The sequence below is a fragment of the Tasmannia lanceolata genome, unplaced genomic scaffold, assembly GCF_043159265.1.
Source record: "Tasmannia lanceolata isolate RefF3 unplaced genomic scaffold, GAP_Taslan_0.1 ptg000005l, whole genome shotgun sequence".
In the NCBI taxonomy this organism is placed as follows: Eukaryota; Viridiplantae; Streptophyta; class Magnoliopsida; order Canellales; family Winteraceae; genus Tasmannia; species Tasmannia lanceolata.
In genome coordinates this window covers 6,494,782-6,515,185 of record NW_027518682.1, presented here as the reverse complement: position 1 = coordinate 6,515,185, position 20,404 = coordinate 6,494,782, and the positions used below count along the sequence as shown (strand labels likewise).

At 40.1% G+C, this 20,404-nt stretch overlaps 2 protein-coding genes across 3 annotated transcripts; one reads left to right on the top strand and one right to left on the bottom strand.

Annotated features, from left to right (window-relative positions):
* Positions 1 to 464: 464 nt before the first annotated feature.
* Positions 465 to 5,690, bottom strand: LOC143877269 (large ribosomal subunit protein uL13w-like). The gene is made up of 4 exons (XM_077379232.1): positions 5,346 to 5,690; positions 5,124 to 5,240; positions 4,861 to 4,948; positions 465 to 744 (listed from the first exon to the last, which is right to left on the bottom strand). Exons 1-4 carry the CDS (start codon positions 5,615 to 5,617, stop codon positions 601 to 603), a joined length of 621 nt encoding a protein of 206 aa, XP_077235347.1. The 5' UTR covers positions 5,618 to 5,690; the 3' UTR covers positions 465 to 600.
* A 1,059-nt stretch (positions 5,691 to 6,749) lies between these two features.
* On the top strand, positions 6,750 to 10,468 carry LOC143877268 (tolB protein-like protein). Of its 2 annotated transcripts, XM_077379231.1 has the most exons (3): positions 6,750 to 8,901; positions 9,056 to 9,212; positions 9,511 to 10,468. In XM_077379231.1, exon 1 carries the CDS (start codon positions 6,887 to 6,889, stop codon positions 8,834 to 8,836), a length of 1,950 nt encoding a protein of 649 aa, XP_077235346.1. In that variant the 5' UTR covers positions 6,750 to 6,886; the 3' UTR covers positions 8,837 to 8,901; positions 9,056 to 9,212; positions 9,511 to 10,468. The 2 variants fall into 2 exon arrangements, with proteins under 2 accessions (XP_077235346.1, XP_077235345.1); XM_077379230.1 differs by having other exon boundaries at positions 9,056 to 10,468.
* Positions 10,469 to 20,404: the final 9,936 nt, after the last annotated feature.

Genomic DNA, 20,404 nt, shown 5'->3' with positions numbered 1-20,404 from the left:
GGAAGAGAACAGCCACCTCAGACGAATTAAATCAACACGACCAAATCTGGTAGAGGTTCTGGAAAGGCTGACGAATAATCTCAGATCATTGGGATCTTATATATGAATTTCCTACTTCAAACTAGGGAGAAGAGACACCTTACAGCTTCAGGAGTATTAATCATTTCATTAGGAGGAGCATTCCATGTACACGCCTACATAAAATTCGTGTACATGCTTTTCTTCTTTCGAGGTCTTCAAAGAAGGAACAGGCAGAAAGATTGCTAATGGCAATTAATCCATCTGGTCATGGCACTTGATTATGAAAGTGCTTTCATTCAACAATCTCTGCAACTCTAAACCCATTTTTGAAAACCTAGATGAGACACAAATGCGTAATTCCCTATCGTCAACCCCTTCTCGAAACAACCTACATAAAATTGAGTAATTCTCTATTCCTGGATAGAGTGAACGAAAAGAAGAGATGAAAGAAACGAACTCTTCCAACCACTCATGGTAACTAAATCCAATGCGATTAAAACAGACATACTAAAGTATCAAAAGGAGAACATGCATCTAAAAATAGAACAATCCATAAACAAAACTGAAATGGTGTTGCTTCTAGTATTTCAAGGGTACCAGGATTTCAAGCTGGGTTCCAAGCTTCTCTTCCGCACATTTCTCAGCCTTCACCCTCAGCTTGGTGAGCTGTTTTCTCCTTTCGTAAGCAACCTGAGATCTCTGTTTCCTCTTATCCTCAAGCTCCTATCAAGATTAAGAAAATAAATGGTATTATTAACTTCCATAATATGACAAATAGCAAAGCCACTCAAGAACTTAGTTACAAAGTTCGGATTAAGGAAACTATCGGCAAGGCAAAAATTCAAATAATTTGGGAAAATTAAAGAAATTGTGTGTGTGTGTGTGTGTGTGTGAGAGAGAGAGAGAGAGAGAGAGAGAGAGAGAGAGAGAGAGAGAGAGAGGAATGCTAAACTGAAGGGCGTCATCCAAAAAGGGGCGCCCTTTTAAGCAGCCAATTAAAAAGGGTTTTACAAGGTGAGTTTGTCTCATTGTCAAAACATGGTAGTGCAAATATCAGTAGCCGTAATATAATCCAACTTCAATCACCCATCTATCCCCCATAGAGGATAGAATTGTTTGGTTTCTAACAACCTCATTTGTGTGCACTCAAAAAATTGCCTAAAAGCAACATACAGTGAATCGATAACTCATGAACAATATCCAAATATGGACCAAACGTTTTGGAGAATTATATAGAAAAATAATTGACCTCCAAAAATGGTGCGAACTTAGTGTTCACAGATGGCAGTCCGCTGATTTAGGAGCGTAAAATAGGTTATAATGGGTCATGGAACTATAGTATGTAAACTGTCATGGATAAAATGAAGATCCATCGATCATATCCCTCCCTAGCTAGGCACATCCACAAATGCCCTAAGTTGTGACTGATCATTTATGTCCGTCCACATGATCGACCATAGCATGTACTGTCAAATTGAAATATAACCCCTATTTTGCTCTATGAAATTCTTTAGAAATGATACATTGGCAAACCTAGCTACACAGATCGACATGAAATGAGACACATCAGAGAAACCATCAACAATAACAACAATAGACAGAAATCTCCTAAAAATCCTATCTATAGAGAAACACATGACAGTGTTGGGAGTTGACTTTTATTGGATGGGCTTACCTCGATTGTTCTGACATGATCCCATCAAGTATGGATTCATCATGCTCGCCCTTACGAGATTGCTTATATGTCCCCTCATGAGGAGCATTTCATCATGGGGATCATTCCCTCTTTCACGACCAGTTTTATCATCATCATCATTTACTGATTTTGGTAGGTTAGTTTGATGATCAAAGGTCCTACGTGGGAAATCGGAAAATCTGTGACTTGGTTTGTCACATTTGAAATAATTGCATGCGGTGTTTTGCAATTTGGACCACAATTCGTACTCGCATCACCTAACAGCAGCCTTGTGGCATTGCTCGTGGAAAGGAAAGTAGGGTTCAAACAATTAGTCACAAAGTCTCTAATTGATTTAGTAGTGGGGCCTCTGTCAATGTCCTTTGACTCCTTTCATCTCGCCTTGCCTTGCACAGGTGGATAGGCTAGATATATATTCCCAGGGGTTAACGTCACTTTCAGGAGCATCAAACCCAATATTTTTATTAATGCAATTAAGGACAACTCTAATTTTGGCTAACAAGTCCGAGCGTTGGTCTAATGCAGCATGAGTGCGCTGTTGCCAAGCCTCTTAGGGTAAGACTGGTTTTGGCCCCTGATGTGGAGCATTCACCTTACTAACCGAAGTTAAAATTATATAATTTAATATACAAAAGATATTGGGACAATTAAATATTAAAAAAATGACACTACACAACATAAATGACATCTAACTGACATGTAATCGACCCTAAAACATAGGACAACACTAGAGATACAATTCCTACCCAAAGATCCCCAAATAGACAAAAACTACTCAGACTATATCAAGAATTTCACAGGGCTGAAATTGAATGAATTTTATATGGAAGACTATCTAGACTCTAATGGAAGTTGTTCTGGTTATGGAACTGACCGAGGAATCAGAGCTTTGGGCTCCGATACCAAATTTGGTGAAAGATGGGTAAGGAAAGACAAGTGGATACACAACTTAAATACCAAATTAGCACAAACCAATAGGGTTCAAATATGACTTGAGAATTTAGGAGCATAAAATGATAAAAAACAGCAACATGCATTCCAAAATCAGCATAAAAAGACCGTAAATAATATAATACAACAAAAATTTTCAAAGAAATGTGAAGCTTAAAAGCTCAACTTTAAAAAAACTAAATTCATCAATTTCATGTTTCACACAATAACTGCCAGAAGAGAAAATAGCTATCTAATGAATATAAATTAAATCTCAGTCAAAAATACCCAACAAGCATTAGCTCTCCCTGATACCCAACAAGCATTATCTCTCCATAAAAGGGAGGTGATCCAATCGCATCTTCCAGTACGGCTACCTTGTTATCTGTCCTACAAATCAGATCTTTAGAGAAAATACCTACGACAGAAAATACCTACGACCCAAATAACACTAATAGGGTAAGAAGATGAGGGGATGACAAAAGAATAAGGGTAGGGCATATGGGTGACTAAGGTAGGGCCGATTGGATTAGATCGAGGTGTAAAATTAATGGAAAAGGGGTGTCTATGTAGAGAAGAAAGAGGAATGTTCAAAGGGTGATATTGTAGGAGAAAGAGATTGTGAAAACTGAAAAGTAAAAGGGAAATGGAATCAATATATAGGACGGCAAGTTGGGCTTCGTATTTTGATCATCCAATGCAAACAATGTCCGATAGAGAGAAAAGAACAAGTCGGAGAGAGAAAGAAGGATTGTTCGTGGACAAGATAAAGGAGAAAAGAATAGAGAATCAAGATCAAAGAAGAAATCAAGATCAAGAAAGAAGAAAGATAGGGCTAGAAGGAGGTGGCTTGTGAAACCAACCGTGCAGGGTGAGAAAGGAGTAGAAGTGGGTGGGTTATAAACCCAACCGTTGGTTTTGTTTGGGGTGGGGTGGGGTGGGGTGGGGTGGGGGTGAAGTGAGACAGGAGTAGGAGGGGTGTCTTATGAATCCGACCGTTGGGCGTGAGAGGGAGGAGAGGAGAAAGGGACGTGAAAATGAAGGGAGAGGGGAGAAGGATAACGAGAGAAGTGGTGGAATCTGTGAGGATGAAGAGGGAAGGTAAGAAGAGAAAAGCAAAGAAGGAGATGATGAGTGAGAGAAAGGGGGTTTATCTTGATGCAGGAGAGTCTTCTTCTTCTTCCTCTTTTCTTTTTTCTTTTTTTCTTTTTTTTGATTTCCAAAGATTTAGGGTTTTCTGGGGTCAGAGATTTATATAAAAGGAGGGGGGGTGTTGGCTAAGAGGTGGGCCCAAAGGGTTGGCCAATAGAAAAAAGAAAAGGGTGGGAGGGTTATAAGAGAAGGTGAGAGGGATAAGTGGCAGGCCATGTTAGTAGCCAATAGGATATAAGGAAATTTATGAGGGATGAGTGATACGTGATGGATTTGGGTAATGAGCCGTAGGTAACAAGTAATGGGCGATAGATTGATGGGCATATCTCCGATATCTAGGCTAATTGAAATAAAATAAAAATACTAAAATAAATCGTATATAAAAAAAAATAAGAAATGTCCATCATATCATTAACATAAACACCTAATTGTGAGCTCCTGAACCACATCAAAAAATTAGATTACAAGCACGGGAAGCAATCCACGAAAACACTGCCAATGAGTGATAAGCTCACAAAATTAGGGATTAAGAGGTGCATTGCTTGCAGCCTCAATAATAGCTGCCAAAAGGAAATTCACCATCTATTTTTGTTGTGTTCTTTCTTAAGTACCATTTGGAACCAAGTAACCAGAGCCTTGGTCAATCCCTACCAACATTAAGGCGATTCAAGGATTCACAATGAACCCATCACAATGCCATTCTATTTCATCCATAACAACATCAAGTCCAAAACAGACATGCAATCAAAGTGTGGGAAGAGCCATCAAATACTAGTCAATGAAAAGAGAGGTTGGACCATCTACGCATGCAACTACCACACAAGCTTAAACCCAGCGTCACCAAGTTTATTATTAATCAGTAGCAGTTCAGATATAAAACTGGGACAGCAAAATAAATAAAATTCTAAAGAAAAATAAAACAGTTGAATTCAATGAGATTGACCTGTACACAGAGATTAACTGCACTTATGATCTTCATACACACATATAAGCAAGCAGACAGAAAGAAAATAAATCTATAATGCGTGATATTATAAAAGAAAAAAAGATGATGAACTGACCTTGATGGTATCATAATGACTCCAGCCAACCTCCTTGGAAAGACGACCCAAGAGACAATACTTGTGCCCAGGCTGAAGCCTCAGAACCCTGTTATTATTAAAGAAATAAGGAGACAAAAAACCGAATGAATGACAATATATCGATCCAAAACAGCATAATAAAGCTCAAATAAAAAGAACAGAAATAAAGAGAAAAACCCTAATCGATAGCAAAACAAAAACCCAAATAAGAAATGAACAACAATTGATGAAGAAACCCTTACTTGAGTGCATCTGGGATAACCATCTTCTTAATCTTATCATAAGGAGCAGGGACTCCCTCGTAAGCCTTGAGTCGAGCGAGCGCCGCAGCCCCGCGCTTCGTCTTGTGCGGGATCATGCTGCGCCAAAACAGAAGAGGAAGAAAAAAAAATTATTTTCATCTTTTTTTTCTAAAACTCTGTTGAAACTCAAAGGAGAATAACTGAGATCTGATAGTTTATTACCCTCGGATGGTTCTCCAGAGGATTTTTGCGGGGGCTCGGAAGTGGATGGGGCCATGGGAGGGTTTTGTGTTCATCCTCTTTCTGAGGAAACGTAGGTATTTCATTTTCTGGCGAACAAGTCCACCAGAGAGGCAGATCTCCTCGCAACGAACCACAACGACTTTCTGTCCATTCAGGAGCTCCTTAGCGAGGATCGAAGCGAGGCGACCCAGCATGTGGTGCCTCGCATCTACCACCACTCGCCGCGCACAGATCCCTGACCCAGACACCATTTCTATTTCTCTTCCTCCTCTTACGAAGGTAAATGTGCTTTTTAGGGTTAGGGTTTTTATATTGGGCAGTAATAAATTCGCCCCTAAATTTCCCGTTTCGCCCCTTCTCTCTCTCTCTCTTAGACACTCTCTCTCTCTAGGATTACACTGGACCCGTATGAATCACCTAGTGGGCCCCACAATGAGTCTCACCCAATCACCTATCATGAGATGATCTTAGCCATCATGAATAACATTTCATGTTTTATGATCCAAACCATTTAATGAGTGGAGCCTCCGCTACAAATCGCCAAACTAGAGTAGATCCTAACCATTCAATCAGTGGGCCTCATCACAAAGATTGAGGCATTAAGAAATCAACGGCTTAAAAGTGCCTTTTACATCATGCTTGATCAACAACGGTCTAGCAACATCCAATAAGAGTGGGACCGAAGCCAAATAGCCTAATTGGATAAGACTCCGTGTGCAATCCAAAACTCATTTTACTAGGGGTGTCAACGGATCCACCTTTGTCACGGTCATGATCCATTCAAATTCCTTATCGGTCGGATCGAGTTTGGATTGTTCTTCGGATCCTACTTTCCACGTCACGATCAAGATCCATTTTAAATCGGACCGTCCATCGAAGTATACTATTATGTCCTACTAAGCTTAGTACACAACTAATTTTTTTAAAAAAGAATTAGAATGTCAGTCCACCATAATGAAAATGAGTGATCGACTTCAAAGAAATGACTAAAAACAGGGAAAAATATGTATCCACTATCCAGTACTCTAAGAAGATAATAGAAACCAAAAACTTAGCAGGAGTTTTCCGTGCATACTGCTCGGATGCTGGGAAGGCAAGGGTGCTGCGATGGCGAGAGTGAGAGCAATGACAAGGGATAGAACATTAATTATTGTCAATGGAGTATATGGGTTATGGTTACCGATAGGAAGATGAGATGTTCGTTCAATAAAGATGGAAACCGGTAACTACTAAAAGAATATGACTATTTTGACGAGAATACCCCCACTTAACATTGACGTTGTAATGATTTTGAGGGTATTTCTGTAAGATGATTTCTGATCTTGACTGTCCCTAAGGACTTTCGCAGCATGCCCGGATCCTATCCAAAATTTTCGGATCATATGATTGGGAATCCAAAATATGCCCATAGACCCTCTTGGCATGCTTATATCCCCTTCGGATTGTCCGGATCCATTGACACCTCAACATTTTACTACCTAAAAAACCCAACCCGACCAAGGTCTCCCGACGGAAAAAAAATGCCTCCCAAAGGAACCATCGCCTTCTCAACAGTGGGTAGAACGCAGTACGGATTCGATATTTTCTCCGTCTCTCTCCCGTCCATCCTTGACGGCGTCATTAATTGGACGGAACACCGTCTAACGGACGGCAAATCCGTTAACTTCAACGGCAATTTCATCGATGAAAACGAAACCCTCGCATACGTGTCAGAGAGAACCGGTGCCGCTCGGATTTACCTCAACCGAGCGAAGAATTCTCACCCGGAGAAACTCTCGGCAATATCAGAAGCCCTCTTTCAAGACCGTCCGGTCGTTAAAAATGGTTTTATGTACTTTGTATCGGCTCGCGAACCGGCCGATAAACAGCTCAAAAGCTGGTCCGCGGTTTATTCGACCCGGATCCAGGAGCCCGAAATCAAACGCCTAACACCATACGGGATCGTCGATTACAGCCCGGCTCTTTCGCGGAGCGGGAAATTCGTTGCCGTTGCCTCGTACGGATCCCGTCCATGGACCGGAGATTTTCACGAGCTGGATACTGATATTGTCATATTCAGATCGGAAGATCCGAATACGCGAATGATGCTTCGCAAGCGCGGGGGATGGCCTACCTGGTCCGGAGATTCCATCGTTTTCTTTCATCGGAAAGCTGAAGATGGCTGGTGGAGTATTTTCCGAGCAGATTTGACGGAAAACCTTGAGAATTCCGGCGGATCGGTGGAGCCTCGCCGGATTACCCCGCCCGGACTTCACGCCTTTACTCCGGCCGCATCTCACGATGGGAATCGGATTGCCGTTGCTACGCGGCGACCGGGGACGAAGTTCCGGCACGTTGAGATCTTCGATCTGAAATCCGAATCCTTTTACAAGGTAACAGAGACTCTAAACCCTAATTTTCATCACTACAATCCGTTCTTTTCTCCCGAATCGGGATTCCTCGGCTACCACAGATTCCGAGGCGACTCAGTGATCAGCGAGTTGACGATTCCGCATCTCGACCCGGTCGAGTCTCCGATCAAAGAACTGAGGATGCTTCGTCTCAACGGAAATTTCCCTACTTTCTCTCCCGACGGGAAGCTGATCGCATTCAACAGAGATTTTGACACGTGTCACGGCGTACGGATCGTGAAATCAGATGGTTCGAAGAGATGGACGGTTGTAAAAGATCGTACCGCGTTTTATACGGCGTGGAGTCCGACCGAGAAGGGAGTTATCTACACGTCAGTGGGGCCGATCTTTGAATCTGCTCATTCAACGGTTCAGATCGCGCGGATCTCCTTTAATCCGGCCGATCTGGACGATCGTGAAGAGATCCCGGCAGATGTGAAGATCCTGACGAAAGAAGATACCGCTAACAACGCATTCCCGTCTTGCTCTCCGGATGGAAAATATCTGGTATTCCGTTCCGGCCGGAACGGGCATAAGAACCTCTACATCATAGACGCCGTTAACGGAGAATTTAACGGTGGGATTCGTCAGTTAACGGTCGGTCCTTGGATCGACACGATGCCTAGCTGGTCTCCTGACGGAAAACTCATCGCGTTTTCATCAAATAGACATAATCCTGATAACGTCGTTGCGTTCAGCATCTATCTTATCCGTCCGGACGGAACGGGACTCCGTCGGGTACACGTGGCGGGGCCAGAAGGATCTGCTGACGTGGATAGGGAGAGGATCAACCACGTGTGCTTCAGTCCGGATTCCACTTGGCTCCTTTTCGCGGCAAATCTGGGTGGAGTTTCTGCGGAGCCCGTTTCCTTGCCCAATCAATTTCAGCCGTATGGCGATCTGTTTGTTGCCAGGTTGGACGGGAGTGAGTTGCAGAGGCTGACGTGGAATGCTTATGAGAATGGAACGCCAGCGTGGCACTCTGCTGAAGAGGTCGATTTTGGTTCTCTATCTTTAGAGACTGGTGAGAAGCTGACAGGCCGGTTTGATGAACCGTTGTGGATATCATGTGACATATGAAGCTGACAGGCCGGTTTGCATTGAACTTGAGTTGGGATGAAGATTTGTTTATGGCAGAGCTGCATGTAAGGATTTTGTAATTATGATAACAGCTAGAGCAAATATTTTCTCAAACTATACATAGATTAATCTCTTTTATATCCTCTAGAAAAAAAAGAAGAAGAAGCAGCATACAGTTAATTCTAAAAGATATTATGCTGCCCATATTTTTTTTCCCAGAATCCTGGCTGCTCCTTCGTGCTAATGATGTGGGACTGGTCTTCGGTCGAATCAACAGATCCATCCGGTCACACATATGGAACAAGAGGAGCCCAATAAAAAGCCTAACAGCTCATCTCTTTAGCATTTTCCATACAATATATGGATATTTTGATAGGTATCTTTCAGTTGCTTCTTAATATCTATGTGCATCCGTGACGTAGGACACTAAGTTAGAATTTTTAGTATTTAATTAGTTTCTCCTTTTTTTTTGCTAGGGAGTCTTGGTAGAAGTTATAAAGTGGGTAGGATCTTTAGGTTTCTATTACTTATTTTATTTTATTAAAATAAGTGTAGTAGGATTACCCTTCTAATTATAGGTGTTTTTTTTGTAGATTGATTTTAAGGCTTTCTTTTAAGAGAAGTTACCAAGTTAGGGATTGCATTTCTTTTGTGTGACACATTGTAAACTGCAGTTTTGAGAAACAATGGAATATTGAATAAAGCAAGAGCTTCTCTCTCTCCTATTGGATTCTAGGGTCTTTTTCTTCCTTTCTTCCCAGTGGATTCTAGGACAATCTTCGGAACTTACGCTTTGGGTACGATTCTTGTTTGATCCGCTGTGTCAACTAATGAAGGATTGACATTTGGCTGATATGTGATCTCGCTTTTTCCTTCTTGGACTGGAACTTTGGTTTTCTTTAGGAAGGAACCACCTCGCTCGCTTTAACTGATGGAGCCAATTCGTGCAGCTTCCTGGGACCCAACATGCCCCGTCTTGTTTTGTGCACTGGAAGCTCTAACTTGTATGTGTGGACTCCCTCTGGAGTGTGAGCATTCCATCTCTTATCTGAAATAGGAATTCAGACTGAAGCTATCTTCTTCTTAAGGACTGGGAATTGTTTTGTTGTGCTACAGTGCTGCCTGAATCCAGTGAAGATAGCTCATATGGCTAAAAGAACTTGTTTCTGTTCATGGGTAGCTGATAAGATCACACGATAAATGTGAAATTAGAGACCAGTTATTGATAGATCACAGGGACAATAATGCGTCAAAACCAGGGGTCACATCCATCATTGAGCCAGGCCAGAAGAACAGCAACAGGGTTGGAAATTCTCATGATGAAGATACATAACTCATGCTCCAGAACCACCTCTCAATGCTTGAGGAAGTAGATGATGTAACTGATGGTCAGCTAGAAAGCATTGATGCACAAGTGTACCCAAGATAGAACCTCACCACAAAAGAAGCCCCATAGAAATGAAGCATGGTAGGAGGTAAGTAGAAAAAACCATCAGAATTTGTGGAAGAGCCAGAGAACTAGGAAATCCATTCAGATGATGATAGACGCTCGTGGTTATTAGAATTTTCCGAGATTCTTTGTACCTCCCTTTCCTTAGATTTTGCTTCTAATAATAGGTCATGTTGTTGTCTTATAGTTTGTATCCCTATTCTTGAGATAGGGTTAGAGTTTTTATTCTGACTGTTTCATCTTTCTCATTTAAATAAACCGGTAGAGGTTTACACCAAACCTCAGCTTACCTGTCAAAAACAAATCATAGGTCTTCATGCTTTAGAACCCTTTATATTGGATTGATGGCAGTCTCTGATCACTCTTCCAAGTTATTGTGTGCCGCTGCATTGTTTCATATCTATAATATATCGAGGTCCATTGGTTGTGACACAATGGTCATCTCCTACACATTGTTTTGTTGAGGATCTTCAAAATAGAGTGTTAAGCAATATATCACCAAATGCAAAAGCGAATGTTCGAATGTTTTGGTAAGCAGGTTGGGATTGAACCAATCAAATGTTTTGAGTGTCATTTCCCGTGCATTGTTTTGTTGAGGATCTTCAAAATATAGTGTTAAGCAATATATCACTAAATGCAAAAGCAATTGTTCGATGTTTTTGGTAGGTAAGTTGGGATTGAACCGATCAAATGTTTTAAGTGTTAGAGGCAGAGAGTAGAAAAGAGAGTCGGTGGAACTTGGTTGCTTGAAGCATTACGTGGGTTGCATCTAAGTGGAATGCTAACACGTTGCCTCCAGCCCCTATTTATACAAAGTATAAATATTGAAGGGATAAGGATAAGAGAATAAGAAGTTATGGGCTTCAGCCCATATGGGCCCAAACACCTGGTCCATTATCTATGGGCTTATATTTGAACATATATCCAACAATCTCCTCCTTATGTTCTACATATAGCACGATCCATAAATAGAAAGTGTGATGTTCAAACAATATATTGAACTATCTACATCACATTATCATAGAAGATCTGTAATCCAACTGAAAAAACACAAATAATTTTATGAACAAATAAGAGTTTTATATACAATAAACTCAACCAAAATGAAGTTTCATATATACATGAACCTCACTGATCTCAGAAAAATTCATTCGTGGGGTATGATTCTCATCAAGATCCAAAATAAAGTTTCACATATAAGTGAACTCTAAGGCACTCAGTCTTTACAACTTTAGAAGATTTACTCATCAAGTAAGTCATCTTCATCAAAGTCAAAATCAAGATGCGCTCCTCCTTTTTCGCCAATCCCTGTGAATTACCACAATATGGATTTCATGAGAATGAATCCAACCATTTGTGTAAAATATAAATTACACACATGAATGGCTGAAAAAGTATCAGTATCACTCTCACCATAAGCATCATTGTCAAGTTTCAATAAAGAACAAGACCAAAATAGCTTGTTTTGCAAAGAACCATTCAATATAATTTTCAAATTTCAATAAAGAACAAGACCAAAAAGCTGGTTTCTTTTGCAAACAACAATTTCATGTTTTCATAAAATGTTAAGTCATCTTATCCATATTTGAGTCAAGTTGAATCATCAAGTGTGGAATGTTCAACCCTTCCCAAAGAGGCTAACCAAGTTTGAGTTAAATTGTATCATCAAATGTGGAATGTACAACCTATCTCAAAAGAGGGTATATCATCAAGTGTGGAATGATATACAACAACTTTAAATATAAAGAAAACATATCAAGTGCTTATCTAGGGCCATACAAGGAATATTCGAAAAATTCAAATTAACATGGAGAATGTAGATTAAGTCCATAATCTGGATAATATAAGTTAAGTCTTTTCTATAAAGGCTTTAACTTAATTTTCCTCTATCTTTACAGATTTTAATCCCATTTCCTTTACAATTTTGAATGTTCGAGCTTTATTCAATCCTTTTGTGAGAGCATTCAATCCTTTTGTGAGAGCATCGGCCATATTATCTTTCGATCTCACATCAATCAAAGTGATAATTCCGTGTTCAATGAGATAATTCAGCATGGCATGTTTCAGCCTAAGTGTCTCCTCTTACCATTAAAGAGTGAGTTCTTCACAATCGTAATTGTAGCTTGATTATCACAGAAGACACTTAAGGAATGAATCCTTAATCTAGTAAGTGGAATGTCCATAATCAGATTCTTTATCCACTCTGCTTCATCTGCAGCTGAGGCTAGAGCATAAAGTTCTGATTCCATAGACGACAAGGCAATGCAAGTCTGTCTCTTTGACTTCCACGCAACAACAGCTCCACCCAAGGTAAATATATAACCACTGGTAGACTTACTGTCTCTTAATTCTGATCTCCATGATGCATCAGAATATCCTTCCAAAATAGGAGGATGGCCACCATAACAAAGAGCATAATTTTGAATACCCTTAAGGTATCTCATCAGCCTCATAAGGGCATCCCAATGCTCATGGCCATGATTACTAGTAAAACGACTCAGCATGCCAACTATAAAGGCTATGTCTGGCGTAGTGCAACTCATAGCATACATGAGACTACCAATCAGTCTAGAATAATCTAACTGATTCACACTGTCTCCTTCATTAGAGATCAGCTTCTTGGTATAATCAAATGGTGTCTCAATCGGTTTGCACTCACTGCATCCCCATATAGAAAGTAATTTTTCAATATAATGGGCCTGGCTAAGGGAAATTCCTTGCCTCTCAAAACTTACTTTCATACCAAGAATGGTGTTAACAACACCCAGGTCTTTCATGTCGAATTCTTTACCCAAGGTTAGTTTCACGTCACTCACTACAGAGAGATCGGAACCAAGAATCAACATGTCATCTACATACAAGCAAATAATTGCAACCTTATTCGACACAAAACGATAATAAAGGCATTTATCTGAGTCACTTGACAGAAACCCAAGGCTCTTTACTACTTTGTCAAATTTCTGATACCACAATTTAGGTGCTTGTTTAAGACCATATAAAGATTTGTTTAATTTACAAACTTTATTCTCAAAACCTTTCATGACAAACCCTTCAGGTTGATTCATGTAGATTTCCTCCGACAGTTCTCCATTGAGAAAAGTTGTCTTTACATCCATTTGATGCACAACAAAATGCTCAATAGATGTCAAAGCAAGAAGAATTCTTATTGTAGCCAAATGACAGACCGGTGAGTAGACATCAAAGTAGTCTATCCCACTCACTTGAGTATAGCCCTTAGCTACTAAACGTGCTTTATATCGAGCTATAGATCCGTCAGGATTAAGTTTCTTCTTCAATATCCATCTACAGCCCACAGTCGTGGCCCCTTTTGGCAAATCGACTAGCTGCCAAGTTAGATTTTGTAACAGAGAGCTCATTTCATCATCAATGGCTTCTGCCCACAACAAAGAGTCCATAGATCTCATCGCTTCCTTACAAGATGATGGATCATTCTCCAAATGGTAGGTCCTCACCAAAATTTTTGGGTACTCTATCTCTTGTAGAAACTCTTACAGGAACTGACTCAGATATCAATTTGGGACAAGTGTCAGAAGTAACTGGTTCAGACTCAACCGACAATTCTGTAACCATCTCTATATCGCCTGGTATGGTCAAACCCTGATCTCTGAGAAATTTATTCTCAAAGAAAACTGCATCTCGAGATTCTATAACCATATTGGTTGATAGATCCAAAAACCGATCAGCAGCACTATCTTCTGCACCTCCTAGATAAACACAAGTGTTTGTTTTAGATCTCACTTTATGTCTCCTAGGATCTGGTATCCTTACATAAGCAATACAACCCCAAGTCTTAAGAGTATCATATCTACAAGGATGTCCATGCCATAACTCATAAGGAGTGGAGGAACATTTTGAGTGTGACAATTTATTCAGGATGTGATTTGCAGTCAAAGCTGCTTCTCCTCAATAGCAATTAGGCATGCCGGCTGTCAATAACATGGAGTTTAACATTTCTGTTAACGTCATCTTCTTACGCTCAGCTACACCATTAGATTGAGGCGAGTAAGGAGCAGTAGTTTCAAGTATTATGCCCTGAGAGAACTCTGTCGAAGTGTATTCTCCTCCTCTATCACTCCTAACTCTCTTAATTTTCAGGTTCAGTTGCAATTCAACTCGATTCTTGAAAACTTTAAACTTAGCAAAAGCTTCATCATTTGATTTTAACAAATAAATATGACAATATCTTGACATATCGTCTATAAATGTGATCAAATACTTCCGACCACCTCTAGTAGTAAAACTTTTAAAGTCACAGAGGTCAGAATGTATCAATTCAAGAAGTTGTGTGCTCCTAGAAACCTGACGAAAATGTTTTCTAGTGATCTTAGTTTGAGCACAAACCTCACACTTGTCAAAATCATTTGACATATCTAAAGGTATACCATAAGGTTTAGCAAGTTGGACCATTTTCTTATAGTTCACATGTTCGAGTCTGTTATGTAACAACTTAGGAGCAATCAAAGGTGAACACACTTGACTAACAGTCTCATTTGCTAAACTCAATCTATGCATACCATCTATCAAGAAAGCACATCCAAAATAATAAGAGTTAACTGTTAAAGTTACTCTACCACCCAAGAAGGATGTACACATGCCAGCATTGTCAAGCAAACCAATGGAAATCAAATTCTTTTGAATAGTAGGAACTACTTTAACAGCTTTTAAAGTTAGTATTTTACCTGAAGAAAGGGCCATGTTCGCAGTACCAGTGTGAGTGACCTCTACATCTGCTCCACTAGCCACTGTAACAGTCTCCTTTACTTGGGTAATATCAGTGAGAAGTTTCTTTGAGTTGCAAACATGACAAGTAGCACATGTATCTAACCACCACTCAGAAGAAGTACTGGCCTTCCCTTTGTCCAACATGGCAACAAAACTTTTAGGCTCAGCCTTATCTACCATCATAGTAGCTTGCTTCTGTGGTGTGTCAGATTAAACCTTTTTAGGTTGCCTACAATCTGCAGCAAAGTGACCCCACTTCCCACAGTTGTGGCACTTGCCCTTCTTCTTCTTAAAGATAGGCTTTTTGGCCTCCAACATAGGGGTATCACTTTTGGTTGACTTGGATGACTTAGAAAATTTCTTGGGATATATCACAGTGTTAGCAGCTGATTGTTGCTGTCTAACAATTTCCAAGTTATTCCTAGCTTTATTCTCATCTTCGATTCGAATGAATCGTTTGAGATCATCCAGTCCCACTTGCACTTTCTTTCTGTACATTTCTATTTTGAAAGAGTGCCATGCAGATGGTAACTTGTATATAATTGCACCCACCAGAAAAGCATCAGGTAAAGGAATGTTCTCATTGGCCAATTTAGATATCAAAATTTCTAAATTAGATACTTGAGGAGTGATTTCCAGGTTCTCTTGGAACTTGAAATCCATGAATTTGTCCACAAGGTGAGTCTTGGACAATTCTTCCTCTTTCTTGAATTGAGCATCTAAATGATCCCAGATTTCTTTAGCAGTGCCAAATTTGCTGTAGGTTTCTGCAAGACGATCTGATAAACAATTTAACAAGAAGTCTTTGCAGAAATCCTCATCATTTTTTCATTGAGATTCATCAGCATCTTCTCCCGTATCAGCAAAGGTACTCAGAACAGTATAGAAAACATTTACATATTTCAAACCGAACTGAGTCTTTCGCTTCCAGGAATTGAACTCAGATCCGCCAAACGATTGAAGTTTGACAATCTCAAAGGGAATAGCAGTCTTTTCCATTTTATAATTACAAAAATAAAATAAATTGGAAAGAGTGCACCTGAGCTGAAGAACCAAATCGCGAAAGCCGAATCGCGAGGATCGAACCGAACTGCGAAACCAAACGCGAAAAACGTTTGCTAACCCGAGAGCCAGCCACAATAAACAGCCACAACCCACGGCCAAATTGGGAGAAGAGAAACCCACATTCAAAAAACACAAGAATCAGCCACAAGAGGGTTCGGCCAACAAAGATGGAACAGAGCGTGCCTACAAGATGGATTGCAGCCACCAAAACGACCCAAAAAAGGGGTTCGATTTTCACAAAAAATCTACCAAATTGATCGAGAAATCGAGAGTTTCAAAAATCCCAAAACTTCTGTGGGAGAGGAAATCCACCAACAAAAACGAAATTTTAGGCTTTCAAATGAGTTCTGTCACGCAGAAACCCACACCCAATTGAGAGAGCTGCAAGTGGGCGAGAAACCCGCAAGGAAGAAGAAATCTGAAAGAGGCTTTACCTCCACACCCAAAACTTGGTGAAGAAGAAACCCACTTTAATCTTCAAGAGAGCAACAGATGTTTTCTTTTTGATCTTGTAGATCTTCCTCTCTCAAAATCACAAGGACCACTGATGATGCACTAGGACCTTAGTAAAACCAATCACGCCTAATTGCTTCAAGATTGTTAGAGGCAGAGAGTAGAAAAAATAGAGAGTCGGTGGAACTTGGTTGCTTGAAGCATTACGTGGGTTGCATCTAAGTGGAATGCTAACACGTTGCCTCCAGCCCCTATTTATACAAAGTATAAATATTGAAGGGATAAGGATAAGAGAATAAGAAGTTATGGGCTTCAGCCCATATGGGCCCAAACACCTAGTCCATTATCTATGGGCTTATATTTGAACATATATCCAACATTAAGTGTCATTTCCCGCGCATTATTTTGTTGAGGATCTTCAAAATATAGTGTTAAGCAATGTATCACCAAATGCAAAAGCAATTGTTTGATGTTTTTTGGTAGGTAAGTTGGGATTGAGCCGATCAAATGTTTCAAGTGTTTTCTATATCTAACAACATTTATCAACACTCATGAATGATAAATTATAAATCGAACTGCTGTATTAGAAAATTGGGAGCTACCTTGTATGATGCTCATTTTGAAGCCACACAATTTCGAGCAAAAGTGTTCGGCCTTTCCACATCGACATTGAACCTTCTTATCTTGCTATCCATCTTACAACTTTTCTCGATTTCCCCCACATGTGTGCTTGTATATGTAGCTTCTTCAACCAATTGTGAAGCATGATATCTCGATCAGGTTTCCATCTCATGGCCTACCAAGAGATTTTCGTCCAATTCACCGATCGAAAAACCATAGCTATTGTGATCACAGTTTCACCAGCTTTAATTTAGACTACAGTTTCAAAACTCCCCCAATTTATAGTATGTTTTGATATGGCCCACCAACTCCACTCCAACCTATGCATCAGGTGGGGCCCAAAAATTTATTTCATGTTTTGATGGGATGAAATTTTACCTCATGTCTTTTATGGGGTGGGTCCTACGATCCCCTCCCAAGCCCATGAATAAGGTGGGGCCCATTATTTTAAACTCTTTCACGCTTAGAAGGAGTGGGGCCGACTGTAAAAGCCGCCTCACCCGTGCAATGCGTATGCATGGGTTGTAAAAAATCCATCATAGAAAATATTGTAGTAAAAAATTTTCACGAAAAAGGTTTTACACTAAAATTTACCATGGAAAGAAAATGAATTGACGAAGGAAAGAAGGATGCTTTAGCATATGTTAAAGGAGGAATCTAGATTCACAGGCGCCCTGGCAAAAATGGGGGCAACGGGCAGCCCTATTAATCAAATGGCATCAAAGACAGTTAAGATCTCAATTTTATGTGCCATAAATTGCATTTAATGCCATTTGACCATTAGGGCCGCCCTTTGTCCCCATTTTTGAAGGGCGCCTTTGAATCTCGCATTCCTCATATTATAGACTCTGTCATGAGTAAAAGAATCTATCATGGGTAATTTGCTCACAAATCGATGGGTAAGACTAGATTTTCAAAATTCTCACAAATGTGATAACTCCCCTATTTTGGTTGCTCATATGTGGGAGACCATCGGCGGCTCAAATGTGGGAGATCATCGGCGTTTGGAACGCCGATGATCTTCCGAAGATCTACCCATCAATCTTCCACTATTCTTCTCCCCATCTTCTATGCTTGTCTTCTTCCCTTTGAAATCTCCTAGCCAACTTCAGGCAACCGAACAGAGCAGAACCCCCAAATATTTATAAATTGGCAAACTAGTATCACAAACTAGAAGATTGTTTTTTGCAAATAAGGAAAGGTAGGAGACTTCTATTGCAAAAACCCCAAATAGTTATTTGAGAGAGATTACCACTGTACATTTCTTTCGCTCAAAACAATGCCTATAGCCCCTAGTAAACACTCACGTACAGGTCTGATACAAGTATCACACGAGGAAAAAAAAATGAAAATTGCTAATTTGATGGGCCCCATTTGAATAACACAAACCACAAAATTGTACTATAAGATAATCATGAGTAATGACTTCCTATGTATGGTTTACGAGGATTCTAAGTGGAGATTGCAAAAAAAGGAGTATAAATCAAATTTCAATAAAAAAATGCTCTTTTGATTGAGCAGTCGGATAATATGATAGTCATTGAGATATTTGGGGTATGGCTAGTGTAAGGCTGCTCCATTGTGACCTGGTGGTCATGGGTTTTAGTCATGGAAACAGCCTCTTTGCAAAGCAGGGGTAAGGCTGTGTACATCTAGCCCTCTCCAGACCCCGCAATGGCGGGGCGCCTCATGCACTAGGCCGCCTTCTTTAAAGATATTTGGGCTATGGCCCTGGCACGACGAACATAGTAGAAATGAAAGTGAAGATCACTGTCTTCAAACTTGGAAAAGAATCCTTGAATCCACGGAGAGAAGAGAACCAAAATTCCCTCCGAAAATGAAATTTAACTGATAACAATATAAAAAAAGTCCAGTACAATCCATGTACAAGCTTTAAATAGACTCCCAATCCAACCAAGACTCCAAACGCAATCTTATTTGGATACGAGCACTTACTAAAAATAATAACTTTCCTAAAATAGTAAAATTTGTCTTTGTAAGAAATAATAAAACTTGAATATACCAAGAACTCACTAAAAATCAGATTAACTTAGCTCTAATCTATTAGGACACTCCAATTCCATCTAAGATAAATCCTACTAGTACTCTTACTATGACCTTTATTAAGATGTCTAATTCAACTCTAACTAGGACCATTCTCGAGAGAAATTTTGAGATAAGAGTTCAATTTCGATAGGGGGGCGGATATAGAGTCTATAAGGGTGATAGAGTAAGCTTCTGGCATGATAAATGGTGTAAATCTACACCTTGTAGTGGAAATTGTTTTGGCATTAATGTATATGGTGGCTGTTGACAAGGAAACGATTGTTCTAGATTGCTATGAATGGGTAGAGGGAAGGATGTCGTGGAAAATATAATCTAGACATAACTTCTTTGAAAGGGAGACACGAAGGGTTGCCCTGTTATTGGAGTCTTGCTATATAAGGAAGCTAGGAGAGGACAAAAGGGTTTGGATCTTGAGCTCTGGCATTTTCGACATGAAATCTTTTTACTACCGCATTATGCCTTGTATCCCAATTTCATGTATAGCCAGTATATGGAGTATACCCGCTCCCTCCAAGGATCTGTGCGTTTAGCTGAGCAGCCTATGCATTAAGATCCTCACATAATATCACCTCAAAAACTTTGAGGTGATCCTCATTGATCATTGTGCATTATACATGGAACCTGGGGAGACGGTGGACCACAATTTTATCCATTGCACGAGGCAAGGGAGATATGGAGTCGTGTTCTAAGGAGATTAGGCATGTCCTACGTATTACCTATATATTTGACCGACTTACAGAGTCTTGACTTGCTATTCCATGGCCGGGAAAAGGTAAGGTACTATGATGTGTGGCCATTTTGGCTATGATTTGGGTGATATGGAAGGAAGGGAACACTAGGACTTTCAAGGGATTGACAAAGACCTCACCTTTCTTGTATACAAAAGTGATTGCCCTCGCCATATCTTGGGTCAAGACCCTCCTCATCTTTACTTTCATCTCTTGTTATGGCTTATGGAGGGGATGGAGAGGGATTTGTGGTAGTTGAGTGTAAACACACGTTTGTACTCCTAGTTGGGAACCTTAGGACAAACCATGCTGAGATTTAATTTTGATGGATCCAACATTGGTAATCCATGGCCAGCTCGGTAGAGTCCTTATGGACCACAAGGTTGACACCACATGGGCTTTCTCAGGTCCAATCAGAATAGCGGTTTTGAATTAAACTGA

Excerpts from the sequence above, each read along its gene's own strand:
- LOC143877268 (XM_077379231.1), top strand. The coding sequence starts at position 6,887 with ATGCCTCCCAAAGGAACCATCGCCTTCTCAACAGTGGGTAGAACGCAG.
- LOC143877269 (XM_077379232.1), bottom strand. The coding sequence starts at position 5,617 with ATGGTGTCTGGGTCAGGGATCTGTGCGCGGCGAGTGGTGGTAGATGCG. Across the intron at positions 4,949-5,123 it reads GTTATCCCAGATGCACTCAA|GGTTCTGAGGCTTCAGCCTG; the intron begins GTAAGGGTTTCT and ends TAATAATAACAG. Across the intron at positions 745-4,860 it reads GTCATTATGATACCATCAAG|GAGCTTGAGGATAAGAGGAA; the intron begins GTCAGTTCATCA and ends TAATCTTGATAG.